Here is a 14,473-nt window from a genome sequence, read left to right on the forward strand (position 1 = left end):
TCACTTTGGCTTTGTCTTCATTTACTATTTTCTTCTTTGCCAACTCTTTAAGTTACATTCTCCAGAAGTGATAAAGAGAAGGTGACTGTGAAATTGAGTCAGGATTCTTAACGCACATTTATGGGAATAGACTAACTGCATTGTGCTTTCCCACTGCTATTTATTGTCATAATACCACTCCCTTGTAAACATCAGGCAAGTCATTCTTTCCTAAGCATGAATAAGCGAACAAGTGGCTCATTGGGAAGTTTCTACAGATAAAATGCTAAAGGAGGCTTAAAATGGAACCTGGAGTCTAGAATTCTAATTGCCTTACGGGGAAAAAGGTCTGGCTACTTTCTTGTGTTATAATAGTGTCCAGCACATGGTAGGCACTCAAATATTTGTGGAATGAATAGTTGAGTTCTTTGTCTTTATCCATTTGTTCGTTTGTTCAATAAACATTTATTGTGTGTCTGTTATGTCCTAGATGCTGCGCGTATAAAAATGAGTAAGACATAGTCACTGTTTTCAAGTTCACGTTATAGTAGGAGGAACAGACATGTAAGTAGATAATTATAGTGGGTACTTAGTACTATGTGAAAGATGAACAAAGTACTGTAGAAGCATAGAGGAGGGAACAGCCAGTTACCTGGGGGATTGGCCAAAGGCTTCATAACGGAGGTGATATTTGTGCTAAAGAGCAGATGTTATCCTGTGGATAAGGCAGGGAAAAATGTTCCAGACAGGGGAGTGTGGGGGAAAGTTTAGTGTGGCTGAAATGCAGGGCAGGGGTTTTCAAATACCACTTGAGGCAGAATTGCCTGGAGATCTTGTGAAAATGGAGATTCTTGTATCCCATCACCTGAGATCCTAACCTTATTTGGGGCAAAGGCATTTGCTTTGTCACAGGCAATTGGCGCAGGTGGTCCCTAGACCTGTAGGATACAAAATTTCTATATTTCTTAAGAAAGAGTTTGACTTTTATCCTGGGGGGAGGGGGCAGGCAAAGGAAGTTTAAAATAGGGGAATAATGTAACCAGCTTATTTTTGGGGAATATAACCCTAGTGTGGAGGGTAGCCTGGAGGGGAGCAACCCAAAAGAGGTTAAGACCCACTGAAATCTACTCCCCTTTATGTACAGGTAGGCAAAATAGGGTCCAGAAAAACTAAGAAAATTTGTTGTGTCACATAGTCAGATTGTGGCATATTTGAGACTAGCACATAGTTATTGGATTTCTTCCCTGTCTCAGTCTGCCACCCCACAGTACCTTCTTAAGTATCAGTCTAAAGTACTACGTTTTAAAAATTAATTTTCGTAGACTTTACTTTTTAGAGAATTTTAGGTTCACAGCAAAATTGTGCAGAAAGTACAGAGATTTCCTGTATGCTGCCTACTTCCGTATACGCGCAGCTTCCCCCTCATCAAAATTCCTCTCCAGAGTGATTCATTTGTTACAATCAATGAATCTACATTGGCACATCATTATCGCCCCAAATCCGTCATTTGCATTAAAGTTCACTACTGATGTTATACATTCTATGTTGTTGTTGTTGTTGTTGTTTTTACAAATGTAAATTTAATTTTTTTTTCTTTGCCGGGAAAGATTTGCTCTGAGCTAACATCTGTTGCCAATCTTCCTCTTTTTTTTTCTCCCCAAAGCCCCAGTACCTAGTTGTATATTTGAGTTATAGGTCCTTCTAGTTCTCCTATGTGAGCTGCCGCCACAGCATGGCTACTGACAGATGAGTGGTGTGGTTCTGCGCCCAGAAACTGAACCCAGGCCGCTGAAGCAGAGCACACTGAACTTTAACCCCTAGGCCATCAGGGCTGGCTTTCTCTGAGTTTTGACAAATGTCTAATGACATGTGTCCACCATTATAGTATCATACAGAATAGTGTCACTGTCTTAAAAATCCTGTGTGCCCTGACTATTCATTCTTCCCCCTGCTCTAATCCCTGGAATGCACTGATCTTTTTACTGTCTCTATGATTTTGTCTTTTCCAGAGCATCATATAGCTGGAATCATACAGTACATAGTCTTTTCAGATTGGCTTCTTTCACTTAGTAACATGCACTTAAGGTTCTTGCATGTCTTTTCGTGGCTTTATAGCTCATTTTCTTTTTTTTTCTTTTGGATGTACCACAGTATATTTATCCACTTACTTACTGAAGGGTATCTTGGTTACTTCCAAGTTTTGGCCATTATGAATAAAGCTGCTATAAACATTCGTGTGCAGGTTTTTATGTGGACACAGTTTCCAGCTCATTTGGGTAAATTCCAAGGAGTGCAATTGCTAGATTGTATGGTAAGAGTATGTTTAGTTTTGTAAGAAACTGCCAAACTGTCTTCCAAAGTGGCTGTCCCATTTTGCATTCCCACCAGCAGTGAATGAGAGTTCCTGTTTCTTCACCTCCTCGCCAGCTTTTGGTGGTGTCAGTGTTTTGGATTTTGGCCACTCTTATAGGTGTGTAGTGGTATGTTGTTGTTTATTTTTAAGACTAATACACCAGTCAGATACTCTATTCATTCCCAAATAGTTGAGCAAAAAGGAAGCCATTTTTTCACAGTGGTATAGCTGAAAGATAGTTTCTTGAAGGATTTATATATATTGGAAATTGACCTTCATTTACCTCAGCTCAAGTGTTATTCTTTCAGGGAAACCTTTCATTGATTTTCTCTCCACCAATCTAAATAACTTTCCTCATTATAATTTCTTAGACCATGTATTCAATAACTACATATTATATTTGTATGATTATTTGATATTTATATCTCTTATTAGTCTGTAAGCTACATAAAAATAGGGATTCTGCCAATTTTGTTTACTGATGTGTTCTCAGTACCTAGCACAGTTATATATACTCAGTGAATATTTGTGAAATGAATAAATGAATTGATCCATATCCAAAAATCTGATAAAATGTCTAAAATATAGCAAAGTTTCAAATACTGTGGGATTTAAATGGAATGAAATTAAATTTTGAATTACTAGATAATGATGGGATGGTAGATAAAGAAGAGGTTATTAAGGGAAAATAGAGGTGCTTGGGGAAATGGATTTAATCTTTTAAACTGATTATTCATTCACTCATTCATTCATTCAACAAATATCCCTGCCTCGTGAAGCTTCTAGTCTACAGAAGGAAGACATAATAAAAAGATTACTGAGTAAACTATATGGTATATTGGATGGTGATAAATGCTTTATAGAAAAATAAAACAGGGAAGAGGAGTGGGGAATATTGGCAGGATCGCACCCTGAGAAAGCCAAATTTGATTGAAGTCTCTAGGAGGTGAGAGAAGGAGCCAATCTAGGGCTAAAGCAAATCAAAGGTTCTGAGGGGAGAGTGTGCCTGGAGTCTAATGTGATGATTCAAGCAAGAAGTGATGGTGGCTTGGATGAGGGTAGTAGCAGTGGAGGCATGAGAAATAGTTGAAATTCCTATATTTTGGAAAAGAGCAAATAATGACTTGCTAGGGGATAGGGTGTGTGTTGTAAGAGAGAGAGAGAGCAGAGGTAAAGATTAGTCCAAGGCCTGAGCCACTGGAAGGGCAGTATTGCCATAAAGATGGAGCAGACTCTGGAAAGTACAAGGTATTTTTTGGGGGGAGGTAGGAGGAAGCAATAATTTTTTGTATGTGTTAAGTTTGAAGTGCCTGTTAGACTTTAAGAGATGTGGAGTAGGCAGTGAGCCATAGAAGTGTGGAGTTTCAGGGGAGAGGTATAGGCTAGGAATGTATATTTGGAAATCATCAGCATATAGATGATTGTTAAACCTGAGATACTGAATGAAATTCCCAAGAGAGTGAGTGTCAATAGACAAGAAAAGAGATCCAAGAACTGAGCCTGAGACAGTCCCGTAGAAAACAATCGGGAGAGAAAATCACAGAGGACACTGGCGATGACTAAATACCCAGCCTGAAGTTATCTAAAAAAGGCTAATATTCTGTTGATAGAAAAAGAGTAAAGAGGGCAGGGAGGGTCAATATTTTCAAGATAAAATTTGAAGAAAAAGTTTGAAGCTGATGAGATCTGTACCAAAGCTTTGAGTATTGCTGCCTTTATAGTAGCCATAATCATGGGCAGATAGTTCAGATTAAAGAATTTGACTTGGTATTTTATCTAATTTTATTTTTGGTGAGGAAGATTGTCCCTGAGCTGACATCCGTGCCAATCTTCCTCTATTTTGCATATGGGATGCCACCACAGCATGGCTTGACGAGTGGTGTGTGGGTGCATGCCTGGGATTGAACCTGTGAACGCCAGGCTGCTGAAGCAGAGCACATGAACTTAACCACTAGGCCACCAGGCCGGGCCTTGACTTGTTATTTTTATTTATGGTGTAGTATCCTATCCTATTCTTAGTCATGGATCAATCCATTATCCCCTCAGGTGGCCAATAGGAGGAATAGAGTATTTTGATTGACAGAACACTAAGGGTTAACCCATTTCAATAGTGAAATAGGCTACATAGTAAGGGTGCCTCGGGGAGAAACAAGGGTCTACCTCTTGCCATATGACATTTGAAGGGGATTATTTCACGTATGAAGAATTCAGTATTTCACAGAAGTGTTCACCATGGAATTCCCTTAAGTAGCAAGCTCGCTGTCGTATATTTGAATTGCAAATTTGATTGGAAAATAACTTTTTAGGGGCACATTGGATATGAAATAGATCCACCAGTGTCTTTAGAAGGTAGACTGAGAAGGAAAATCTTTTGGAGTCAATGAGTACAAGGAAAGTATCTTTAAAGAGTCTGAGGACCTTGGTTCAAATCTTGTTTGTCAAAAAACAAAACAACACAAACTCTGCACTGTCTGCTCAATTTATCTATAAACCTAAAACTGTTCTAAAAATAAGTCTATTAATTAAAAAAAACTCAGAGTGAAAGAGTTACACAAAGATGAGTAGGCACCACTGATTTGGAAGATAAATAATTTTTTTCCTAGGTAAAAAGCCCAGCATATCAAAAAGACAGACAATAACAGGAGTTGGTGAGGATGTGAAGAAAGCTGAACTCTTGTACGTTGCTGAAGAGGCTGTGAAATGGTGCAGCTCCTTTGGAAGACGGTTGGGCAGTTCCTCAAAAGCTAAACATAAAATTACATATGACCCAGTAATTCTGCTCCTGCATATATACCCTAAAGAATTGAAAACGGACTCAAACAGATACTTGGACACCAATGTTCACTGCAGCATTATTCACAATAACGAAAGGGTGGAAACAACCCAGATGTCTGTCAACTGATGAATGGATAAACAAATTATGGTCTATCCATACAATGGAATATTATTCAGCCCTAAAGAGGAATGAAGCACTGACACATAGCTACAACATGAATGAACTTTGAAAACATGCTAAATGCAAGAAGTCAGACACAAAAGGCCACCTATTATATGACCCCAGTTATATGAAACGTCCAGAATAGGCAAATTCATCAAGACAGAAAGTAAATTAGTGGTTGCTTAGGGCTGGGGGGAAATAGGAACCACTAAGGGGTGCAAGGTTTCTTTTGGGGATGAAAATGTTCTAAAATTAGATTATGGTGTTGGTTGCACAACTCTGTAAATACACTAAGAAACACTGAATTGTATGCTTTAAACAGGTGATCTTTAAAGTCTGTAAATTATACCTCCCGAAAGCTGTTTTTTAAAAAAATCCAGCATGTGGTTTAGCTTATTAGGATGGCTTGTGAGGGATTTCACTGGAGCTTCTTGATAGCAAAATATAGATTGGTTCCTCTAATTCCAGTTGATGACATGGATATTTTCCTTTGGAATGAGCAGATCCATCATGTTACCAGTAACCTGAAGATCAAACAACTGGCATTTCTGATCAGGAGAACCCAGGTTTGAAGGGATAAAATGATCAAAATATGTAGGCTATAAGATGGAAACACTTTCAACATTTTTCCCCCTTTTCTTGAGAGGGTAGAGCATGAGACAACTCAGATAATAGTAATAATATATACATGGCTTTTATTATGTGCCAGATAGTGTTCTAGGTGTATTGTGTTTATGAAACTCTGTTTACATCCTTCCGGCTGCACTATGAGGTAGGTACTACTATTCGTACTTTTCAGATGAGAAACCGAGGCACAGAAAGGTAAGATACTTTGTTCCTAGAAAATAGCAGAGCCAGGATTGTAGCCAGGCAGTCTGGCTCATGAGCCCATGCTTATGATCACTATGCTGGAGGTGTACTGACTCAGGCTTGTCCAGGATCACTTAAAGTTTATGGCAGGTGAGCAGTAAAGAATATCAATTTCATTAGTTCCCCTTTCTTTCTAGCATCCTGGGAGAAAGAAGGTCACTAGTTGTTATGATTGGTCACTCTTTGACACTTAACTGTAGTACTGGGTTAGGATTATTTTCCTGGAGACCTGTAACTGCAAATATATCATTTCCGGTTATTCTCCACTTTCTACTGCTTCCCTCTCTTTGCCTGGTTGGCCTTTCTTCTCCACAACCTCCTTCATCACTAGCCCACCCCTTCTTCCTCTAGTCTAAGTAAGCACAGTTCACCACACACACAGGAACTTGTTCTTGTTGTATATTATACTATTTATTGAAGAACTTGGAATTATTGATAGAGATGCCACTAGTTTACATTGAATAATTTGGACATGGGGCTAGACTTCTTGCCCTCTCTCCTCCAATGCAAAGAAGTATGTTGTTAGGCCTATAAATAAATTTATGGGGGGGATGATTAAACAACTAAGAACCTGACTATAAATACTTCCTTTCTAGTCACTAAAGCATGTCACTTAAGGAATAAATATTTTTGTTAGCCTAGCCCACTCAGGATATTGCATGTAAGTTAGAGTAATAAAATTGCTTTTTTTAAAAAACAAATATCTTCACATCTTCTCAGAATAGCTGCTCCTCATTAATCTTAATTCCTGAGGTTTCCCTAAAAGGATATTTCATTTTTTCTATTCAACGTCTTGGTATCAGAATTCCCTTGTATTTCGGGCTGTGGCTAACTCACTATAAACAGCCTTCATGCATACTTGTCTCTCCTGTTTATTTAGTAAATAAGAAAAACAATTTAACACATCATTGTATAGAATTACTAAGGGACCTACTAATCTTAAAGTGGTGATTGGAATTTTGAATTATGAGTCTGTTTTTCACATTTGAAATAACCTCATAGCCATTCAGCTATAATTTCTTGTTTTAATTTTCTTACTTTTTTTTTTTTGGTGAGGAAGATTGGCCCTGAGCTAACATCTGTTGCCAATCCTCCTCTTTTTGCTTGAGGAAGATTAGCCCTGAGCTAACATCTGTGCCAATCTTTCCTCTATTTTGTATGTGGGTTGCTGCCACAGTATGGCTTGATGAGTGGTGTAGGTCCACAGCTGGGATCCGAACCCGGGGACCCGGGCTGTTGAAATGGAACACACTGGACTTATCTACAACACCACTGGGTCAGCCCCTGGTTTTCTTACTTTTTAAACCTCCTCTGAGATGACATGACACCAGTTTGCTTTTCTATAAGAAGTGCCTTAATATTTGTTGAATGGCTCAGTGGGCAAATCTGTAAAAATATTATGAGTGGTAAAAGCACAATGAACAGTTTTGTAAGACAGTGTGGCATTTTACTGGACCAATGACTATGTTATCTCAGCGTGTTTGTCAGCTTTTTAGTGCCTTAATGTCAGTACAATTGAGACAGAACTGGAACCGATAGGGATTTATTATAGAAAATAGGAAATATGATTTGATCATGGGATTGTTGGGAACATACAACAAATAAAAACAAACCTAAACAAATAAAGAGACCTCCCTCAGTCTCTTGGTCTTACATGATTTTAGTCCCTCCAGTGCTCTGGAGCAAATGCATCCTGCTTGTCCCATTGTGTAGAAGGCATTTTGAAGGAAGCAGGAACTACTTTGTGCCTTAAAACAGACTGACATCCTAAGCAGCTGCAATGGCCGTTTCTAGGACTCCTCATGAGAGGACTCTTTGAGCTCAGTGGCTGATTATGGTCCCAACAGCTTGTAAATCCAGTGAACATATGGCTGGGCAGTAGCATATTGCACTGTCATGCACTTTACCCTGCCGCAGTTGATCCATTAGGTGGAGCCCATCTTTCCCGTTCAGCAACGCTGCGAGACTATGGCTTCAAGGATTCAACTGTGTCAAGACCTGTCTCCTGGCTCCGTGTGATCATGTTTTCATTTCTTATGCTTACTTAGCACTTTATGGTATTGCGCAAAGCAACTACTTTGGAAAATTTTAACAGTGAAAACACACTGAAATTGCTATCAGCATATCACACAGTGCTTTGTCAATAATGCAGTTGTACTGTGAGGGGTGTTCTTAAACTGCTGTGTCTCATTAGTCCACATTTCTAAATTTGCAGATTAACTCCAGCAGTAGGACATATCAATAGATTTCCTTTTGTAAAAAATAACTGGTTAGCCCTCTTGGTATGGTTTATGCTTTCAGGAAGCCATGCACTTTTATTTCTTTGAGATAATTGTATCAGTGTGGTCTGTTCATTTGTGGCTCACTTTTGACTTTTCTTAGCAAATATCCTAAGGAAACATTACACTTCAAGAAATGCCAGCAAAAATATGAGTCAAAATTCTTATAAGTGTTTAATGCTCCTTGACCTAGTAATACTGCTTTGGAGAATTTATCCTAAGGGATTAAACAGATGTGTCAAAGATTTATGAGCAAGGGTATTTATAGTGATATTATAACAGTGAGAAATTGGAAATAATATACATGTACGACTATAGGGAAATGGTTAAAATATCATATACTCATATGTTGAAAAGAACCTGCAACCATTACAAGTCATGTTTTGGAAGAAAACTTAATGACATAGGAAAATATGCACAATATAATGTTAAGTGAAGAAAACAGATGGAGGGGAATAAAAGTGATCATCTCTGGATTGTACAATTATGGATACTTTATGATTTTCTGTATTTTCAAAAATTTCTGAAATGAAAACAAAATGCTTTTATAATCAGAAAATAATGAACACCATATATGCATCAATGTAAATCTCTAAAAGAAATCCCAGCAAAGCTAGGGCAATTTTAGCACCTAGCTCTCAATAAATGTTTGTGGGGGAGGTAGACAGATGGATGGACAGATTGATGAATGACAGTTGACACTTGTAGGTACTATCATTGAGTTTATATGACTGAAGAACTAACAAATGAAGATTTAATTAAAAGGAGAAAATTTCCAGACCAGTCAGCAGTTTGAAGGATGACATGGAAGGTACTGAAGGAGTCACAAAATAAGTGAGTGGCTGACAGCAGCCAAGTAGTTGTGGTCTGGCCTTGGGTCCATTGCTGCTCTTGTTGCTCAGCTGTAAACACCATGTTTCCACTTGTTCTATGTGTATCCTTGAACTATCTCTTATGCCTGCTGTTTTCACTGGTCTCTATTTACTTTGGCCAGTGACTGAGCAAGTGAGAATGAAATCAAAGTCACGAGTTCATTTCCCATTTGAACCAGTGAACACTTCTCTGTGTAGGGAGAAGATATCCCAAGGCTAATTAATTCTGGCTGGCCAGCACTCAGGGATGGCCTTATTGGTCATGTGGCCAATCAGGAAAGTGTGGGTAGATCAGGGCAACCTGCTTCTAACACTTGTGAGACCACTCGCAATGCCCCTGTACAGAGGGCTGTGTGTTCTTATGTTCTTGAGAGCAGTCCTCTGAAACTGAGGAGTGCTATGCATACTGTTAGCTACCCGAGGAATTAGTATAAAAGTTAGTCGTGTCACAGTTTTTATAAATGGGACCGGTTGACCTACATTCTGTCCTATGAGGTCTTAATATCTTTTTCTTACTTTGATCAAATTGCTGAATGGGATTTGGCTTCTTTGCAAGTCCATCAGGAGACAACAGTGGATGCATGAATGAAATCTAAATGTTTCCTCTCCAGTGCATTCCCTTATCTGTGAAGGAGCCTGTGCCAAAGAAAGCCATTAGACTTTTGCATAGCATTCTGTATCCTTGCTCTTGGTAGCTTATTGAACACAGTGCTCTTATATGGTTACTCTTAAACCCAAGTGTATGATAATAGTGACTTGTTTGTATCTGCTCTGTCTTGATCCTGCTAATGTATTATATTTACTGTTTGTTTTAACCTGTCACCTCTCATCACTCATTTTCAAAAACCTTATTCAGGCATTGAGGAATTCACAGTTTGGAGCCTAATTGTCCTTGCCCTAGAGGTCGTAATATCTACAGATATGACAGACTCCCTTAAATTGGTCAGTTGGATGTTTTAATATTCAGGATTTTTAAGGAAGAGGAAGAGAACATTTTCTGAGCATTAAACAATGTGCTGTAGTTTACTAGGCATTTTCACCTACATTATCTGAGTTAATTCTCAGCATAACCATATAAGGTAGGCATTATTACCCCAATTTTACAAATGAGGAAACTGTAGCTTTGAGAATTTAAACAGCTGAATCATAAGTTGAACACTAGTCTGTTGGACTTCAAAGCCTGTGAATTTTCCACTGCGCATACTGACTCCCAGGGATAGCAGGGTTTCTTAGACTGAACCTAATAACACAACAATCACCTAGCTTCCCATCAGCTCCTGCCTTTCTCCTGTAACTTATTTCCATTACCTGTTACCTCAGCAAGATCAGTCCTTTGCAGCAAGGCCAGGAGAGTAAGGTTTGAACCACCAATAAGGAGGGCATTGATTTGAGCCTGCTTTCAGTTCCGTCCCAAAACACAGTTACTGTTTGTGTTTTACCTAGTTTGAGTAACTCATAACCCAATCCAAGAGTGTGCCTTATTGCTGGCATAACTGGTACTTGCTGGTGCTCAGCACTTCAAGGCATATTGGGTTCCATCATCCACTTGAGAGCCAAAAAGTTCTTCAGTTGTAGGAACACAAAACCTACTATGATGAAGGCAAGCACAGTCCTCCTCTGGGCCAGAGTGGTAAGCAGAGCAACTGGAAGAATGCCTACCGAAGGAGAGTTGGTATGTGTTAGAATAGATCAGTGAGAAATAGGCCTTTTGGGGTGAAGGTAAAGGGTGAGGAGAGGGAGAAGGGAATTTTTAAGAGTACAAAATTTGAAAGGGATGATCATTAATCTCTAAACAACTAAGGAAAGCAAGCTCCGGTAGTTAATCTAAGACTGAAGGGGAATTTAAACCCAAGTGCAAAGCATCTTGGTATGGTGCCATCCTTTTGAGAGGAGGATGGCGGATTCCATCCAGGTTCTGAACATTGTAGTTTGAGATTTGAATGGAAATTTTCATGGGCCTCTTGGAATTAGCCATTACACATTGGACTCATGTGCATCCTCAGGCCCTCATTTCAGAGATATTGAGGGGTTAGCCTTCCAAGGTGGTTTTGGCACCAAATCCCAGACAAATTAATCCATACCCTTTTGGTTTCTTCTTGCCCTCTTTTGTTGTCCACTCAGCAGCTTTCTAAGGAAATAATCTAGTTTAGGGCCTTAAGACACAAACTTTCTAGGAATCCACTTTGGAGATCAGGAGGTTGAGGAAAGGGTTACAGGGAAGCTCAGGAAGGTTGAGTGTCATTCCTGGGTGTCTTCCCCATTCTGTTCTTGAATTTCTGCTGCCAGGATTGCCCAGAGGAAGCCTGAGCATAGTTCCCAGCTGCCAACAGTCATTTTCTTTATCCACAGAAAGCAGGGTGAGGCACCTGCTCCTCAGCTGGTCTCCCGGACCAATTTGGAGGCGTACTCTTATGTGACTAAGTTTCTTAGGAAAATGCAAATTTGGGAGTAAATGAAAGAAGGTCAAGCTCTGAGGAGTAAAGTGGGTCCAGTGTGGAAAGCTTGGCAGTGCCTTTCTTGGTACCTACCCCTTTCCTTCTTCCTTCCCTTACACTGTCTCAGAATTTGTGGTTTATCATCAGCAAGTAGTTACAAGTGACATAAGAGGCCAACTGAGGGGACGGGGCACCACAGAGTTAGAAAGGTGGTGGTGGATTGGGAGGGGTAATAATGGAAATAATCACAAGATAGGCTATTTCCCAAAGAAACACTGTTTTGAACACCATGAAGTGTGGGAAAAGACAAGCTTTAGAATCTAATTCAGGTTCCTACATTTTATGCACACTCACTACATAAGATGTCCCATTTACATTGTGGAGGGCAGGACCCATTTTACAAAAGCAATCACTATAGTAAACAGTTAAAAAGAACAGAACTTAATTTCTCTAGTGCTGTGCTGTCTAGTATGGTAGCCACTAGCCACATGTGGCTATGGAGCATTTGAAATATGGCTAGTTTGAATTGAGATGTTCTGTAAGGGTAAAATACACATCGGACTTCAAAGATTGAGCATGAAAAAAATAGTGTAATTTTTTAATATTGATTACCTGTTGAAATGATGTTTTGGATATATATTAGGTTAAATGAAACAGTAACATTAATTTTGCCTCATTCTTTTTTTACCTTTTTAACATGGCTACTAGAACATTTAAAATTATATATGTGGCTTGCATTATATTTCTGTTACACAGTGCTGCTCTAGTGTATTCAAAAATATGACTTGATTTTTAAGCATCTTTTCAGTAGTTCATTTCTTGCTTTAATTAAGTATACCTGTACAGGAGAACCAGACTCATTGCAAAAGAAGGACAGAGAGGAATGGAGATTTGCAAACGGGGAAACTGACTATAAAAAACGTCAGCACTCTGCCTCAGTTACCTCTCAGTCTGGAGTGAGAGGGTGCAGGGAGTGGTCAATTGCCTGAAGCAAGTGCTCTCATTCTCCTAGCTCCATCTGATCTAGTTAGGGCCCAGAGAGGGGAGGGAGAAGGCACTTTGAAGCTTTTCTGCCCTTACCGTCTTAGCCATCAAGCTGTGCGTGGGAGATAGTGGCGATGTGATAGGAACTTTCCCTGGGCCCCTCTGGGGCACCATCCCTGGCCGAGAGAAGGAAGAGGAATGAGGTGAGCCGCTTCTTCACTCCCAAGGCCATCTGGTAGAGCTGCTGCCGTACCTCCTTCTGCCAGTAAGCGTAGATGAGTGGGTTGAGCAGGGAGTTGCTCACACCAAGCAGCCACAGGTACTGTTCCAGCACTGTGTAGAGGCGGCACTCCTGGCAGGCCACCTGCACAATGCTGGTGATAAGGAATGGGGTCCAGGACAGAGTGAAGGTCCCAATGAGAACAGCCACTGTGCGGACAGCCTTGAAGTCACTAGGAGTCCGTGGAGGCCGGTAAGTTCTGGCCGTGGCTCCTGCATGTTCCATCTTTCGGATCTGCTGGCTGTGCATGGAGGCAACCTTGAGCATGTCACAGTAGAAGAAGACAAAGAGGAGCAGGGCTGGGAAGAAGCCAATGCAGGAGAGGATCAGCACGAAGAGTGGGTGAAACACAGCAAAGAAGGTACAGGGGCTGTGGTAGGTGGTCTGCTGGAATATGGGGACTCCAAGTGGGAGGAAGCCAATGAAGTAAGACAACAACCACAGCCCAGCAATGCAGGCTCCAGCCACTAGCCCATTCATTATCTGTAAGTAGCGAAGGGGCTGCTTGATGGCAAGGTACCTGTCGAAGGCAATCAGCATGACCGTGAGGACAGAGGCAGCTGCGGAGGAAGTGACAAATGCCATCCGAAGGCTGCACAGGGTCTTCTGTGTGGGCTGAGCTGGAGTGGAGAGCTGGTCTGTGACTAGGCCAGAGATGGCCACACCAAGCAAGGCATCAGCCACAGCCAGATTCAAGGTGAAGCAAAGACCGGCACCATCATTCTTGTGGATTAACAACAGCACAGCTATGGCCACTAGTGCATTAGCGGCAATAATGAGGGAGGCCAGGCCAGCAAGGATCACTCCAAATAGGAAAGATGACTCCATGTCTTGAAGTGGCAGGATTTCCACTTACCAGGGCATGCTGGCTCTCCAGCTCAAATTCTCACGGGCTGGGGAAGAAGGAGCTGTGGGTTCAGAGCTGCCGCACAGTTCTGATCATCACTGGCAGTCCAGGCTGGCAGCTCTCCACCTTTGGGATCCTGCTGGTCATTAAGAAGAACCTACTGGTCACCCTCTCTTTTTCAGTCCTCAGCCTCTTGCCTCTCCAGCTCTCTGAAGGCAGCAATTCCAGAGCAGACCTCCCCCTGGGCCCTGAGCTAGTCCCTCCCCCTCCAGCAACCAAGTTACTAGACAACTCCCAAGTACCTGGTACACAATGTCTTGCCAGGCTCTCTCCCTTTACTGATGCTTCAGGGACTTTGTTTGGAGGGACTGGGGATTCATCATGTCTCCTGTCTCGCAGAAGATATAATTGACTCTAATCACACTTTTTCTTCCTCCATAACTTGATATTAAGTTTCGACTTCCTTTCTTCCTAAACCTCAAGTACTACCTTAACAACTAATCTCAGCTTGATTAAGCATTTGCTTAATAACTAATTTTCAGTTACTATTATGACTTCTTTTAATCAAGCAAGATGATCATAATCAGTCGAAGTGGGAAGTGAAGGCAAGCAAGCTATTTCAGGGCACACCATACT

General features: G+C 40.7%; 1 protein-coding gene across 1 annotated transcript; it reads right to left on the reverse strand.

Annotated features, from left to right (window-relative positions):
* Nucleotides 1-12,616: 12,616 nt before the first annotated feature.
* GPR119 (G protein-coupled receptor 119) lies at nt 12,617-13,971 on the reverse strand. The gene has a single exon (XM_070604456.1). The coding sequence runs from the start codon at nt 13,816-13,818 to the stop codon at nt 12,811-12,813; it is 1,008 nt and encodes a 335-aa protein (XP_070460557.1). The 5' UTR covers nt 13,819-13,971; the 3' UTR covers nt 12,617-12,810.
* Nucleotides 13,972-14,473: the final 502 nt, after the last annotated feature.

The sequence above is a fragment of the Equus przewalskii genome, chromosome X (genome assembly GCF_037783145.1).
Source record: "Equus przewalskii isolate Varuska chromosome X, EquPr2, whole genome shotgun sequence".
Taxonomy (NCBI): domain Eukaryota; kingdom Metazoa; phylum Chordata; class Mammalia; order Perissodactyla; family Equidae; genus Equus; species Equus przewalskii.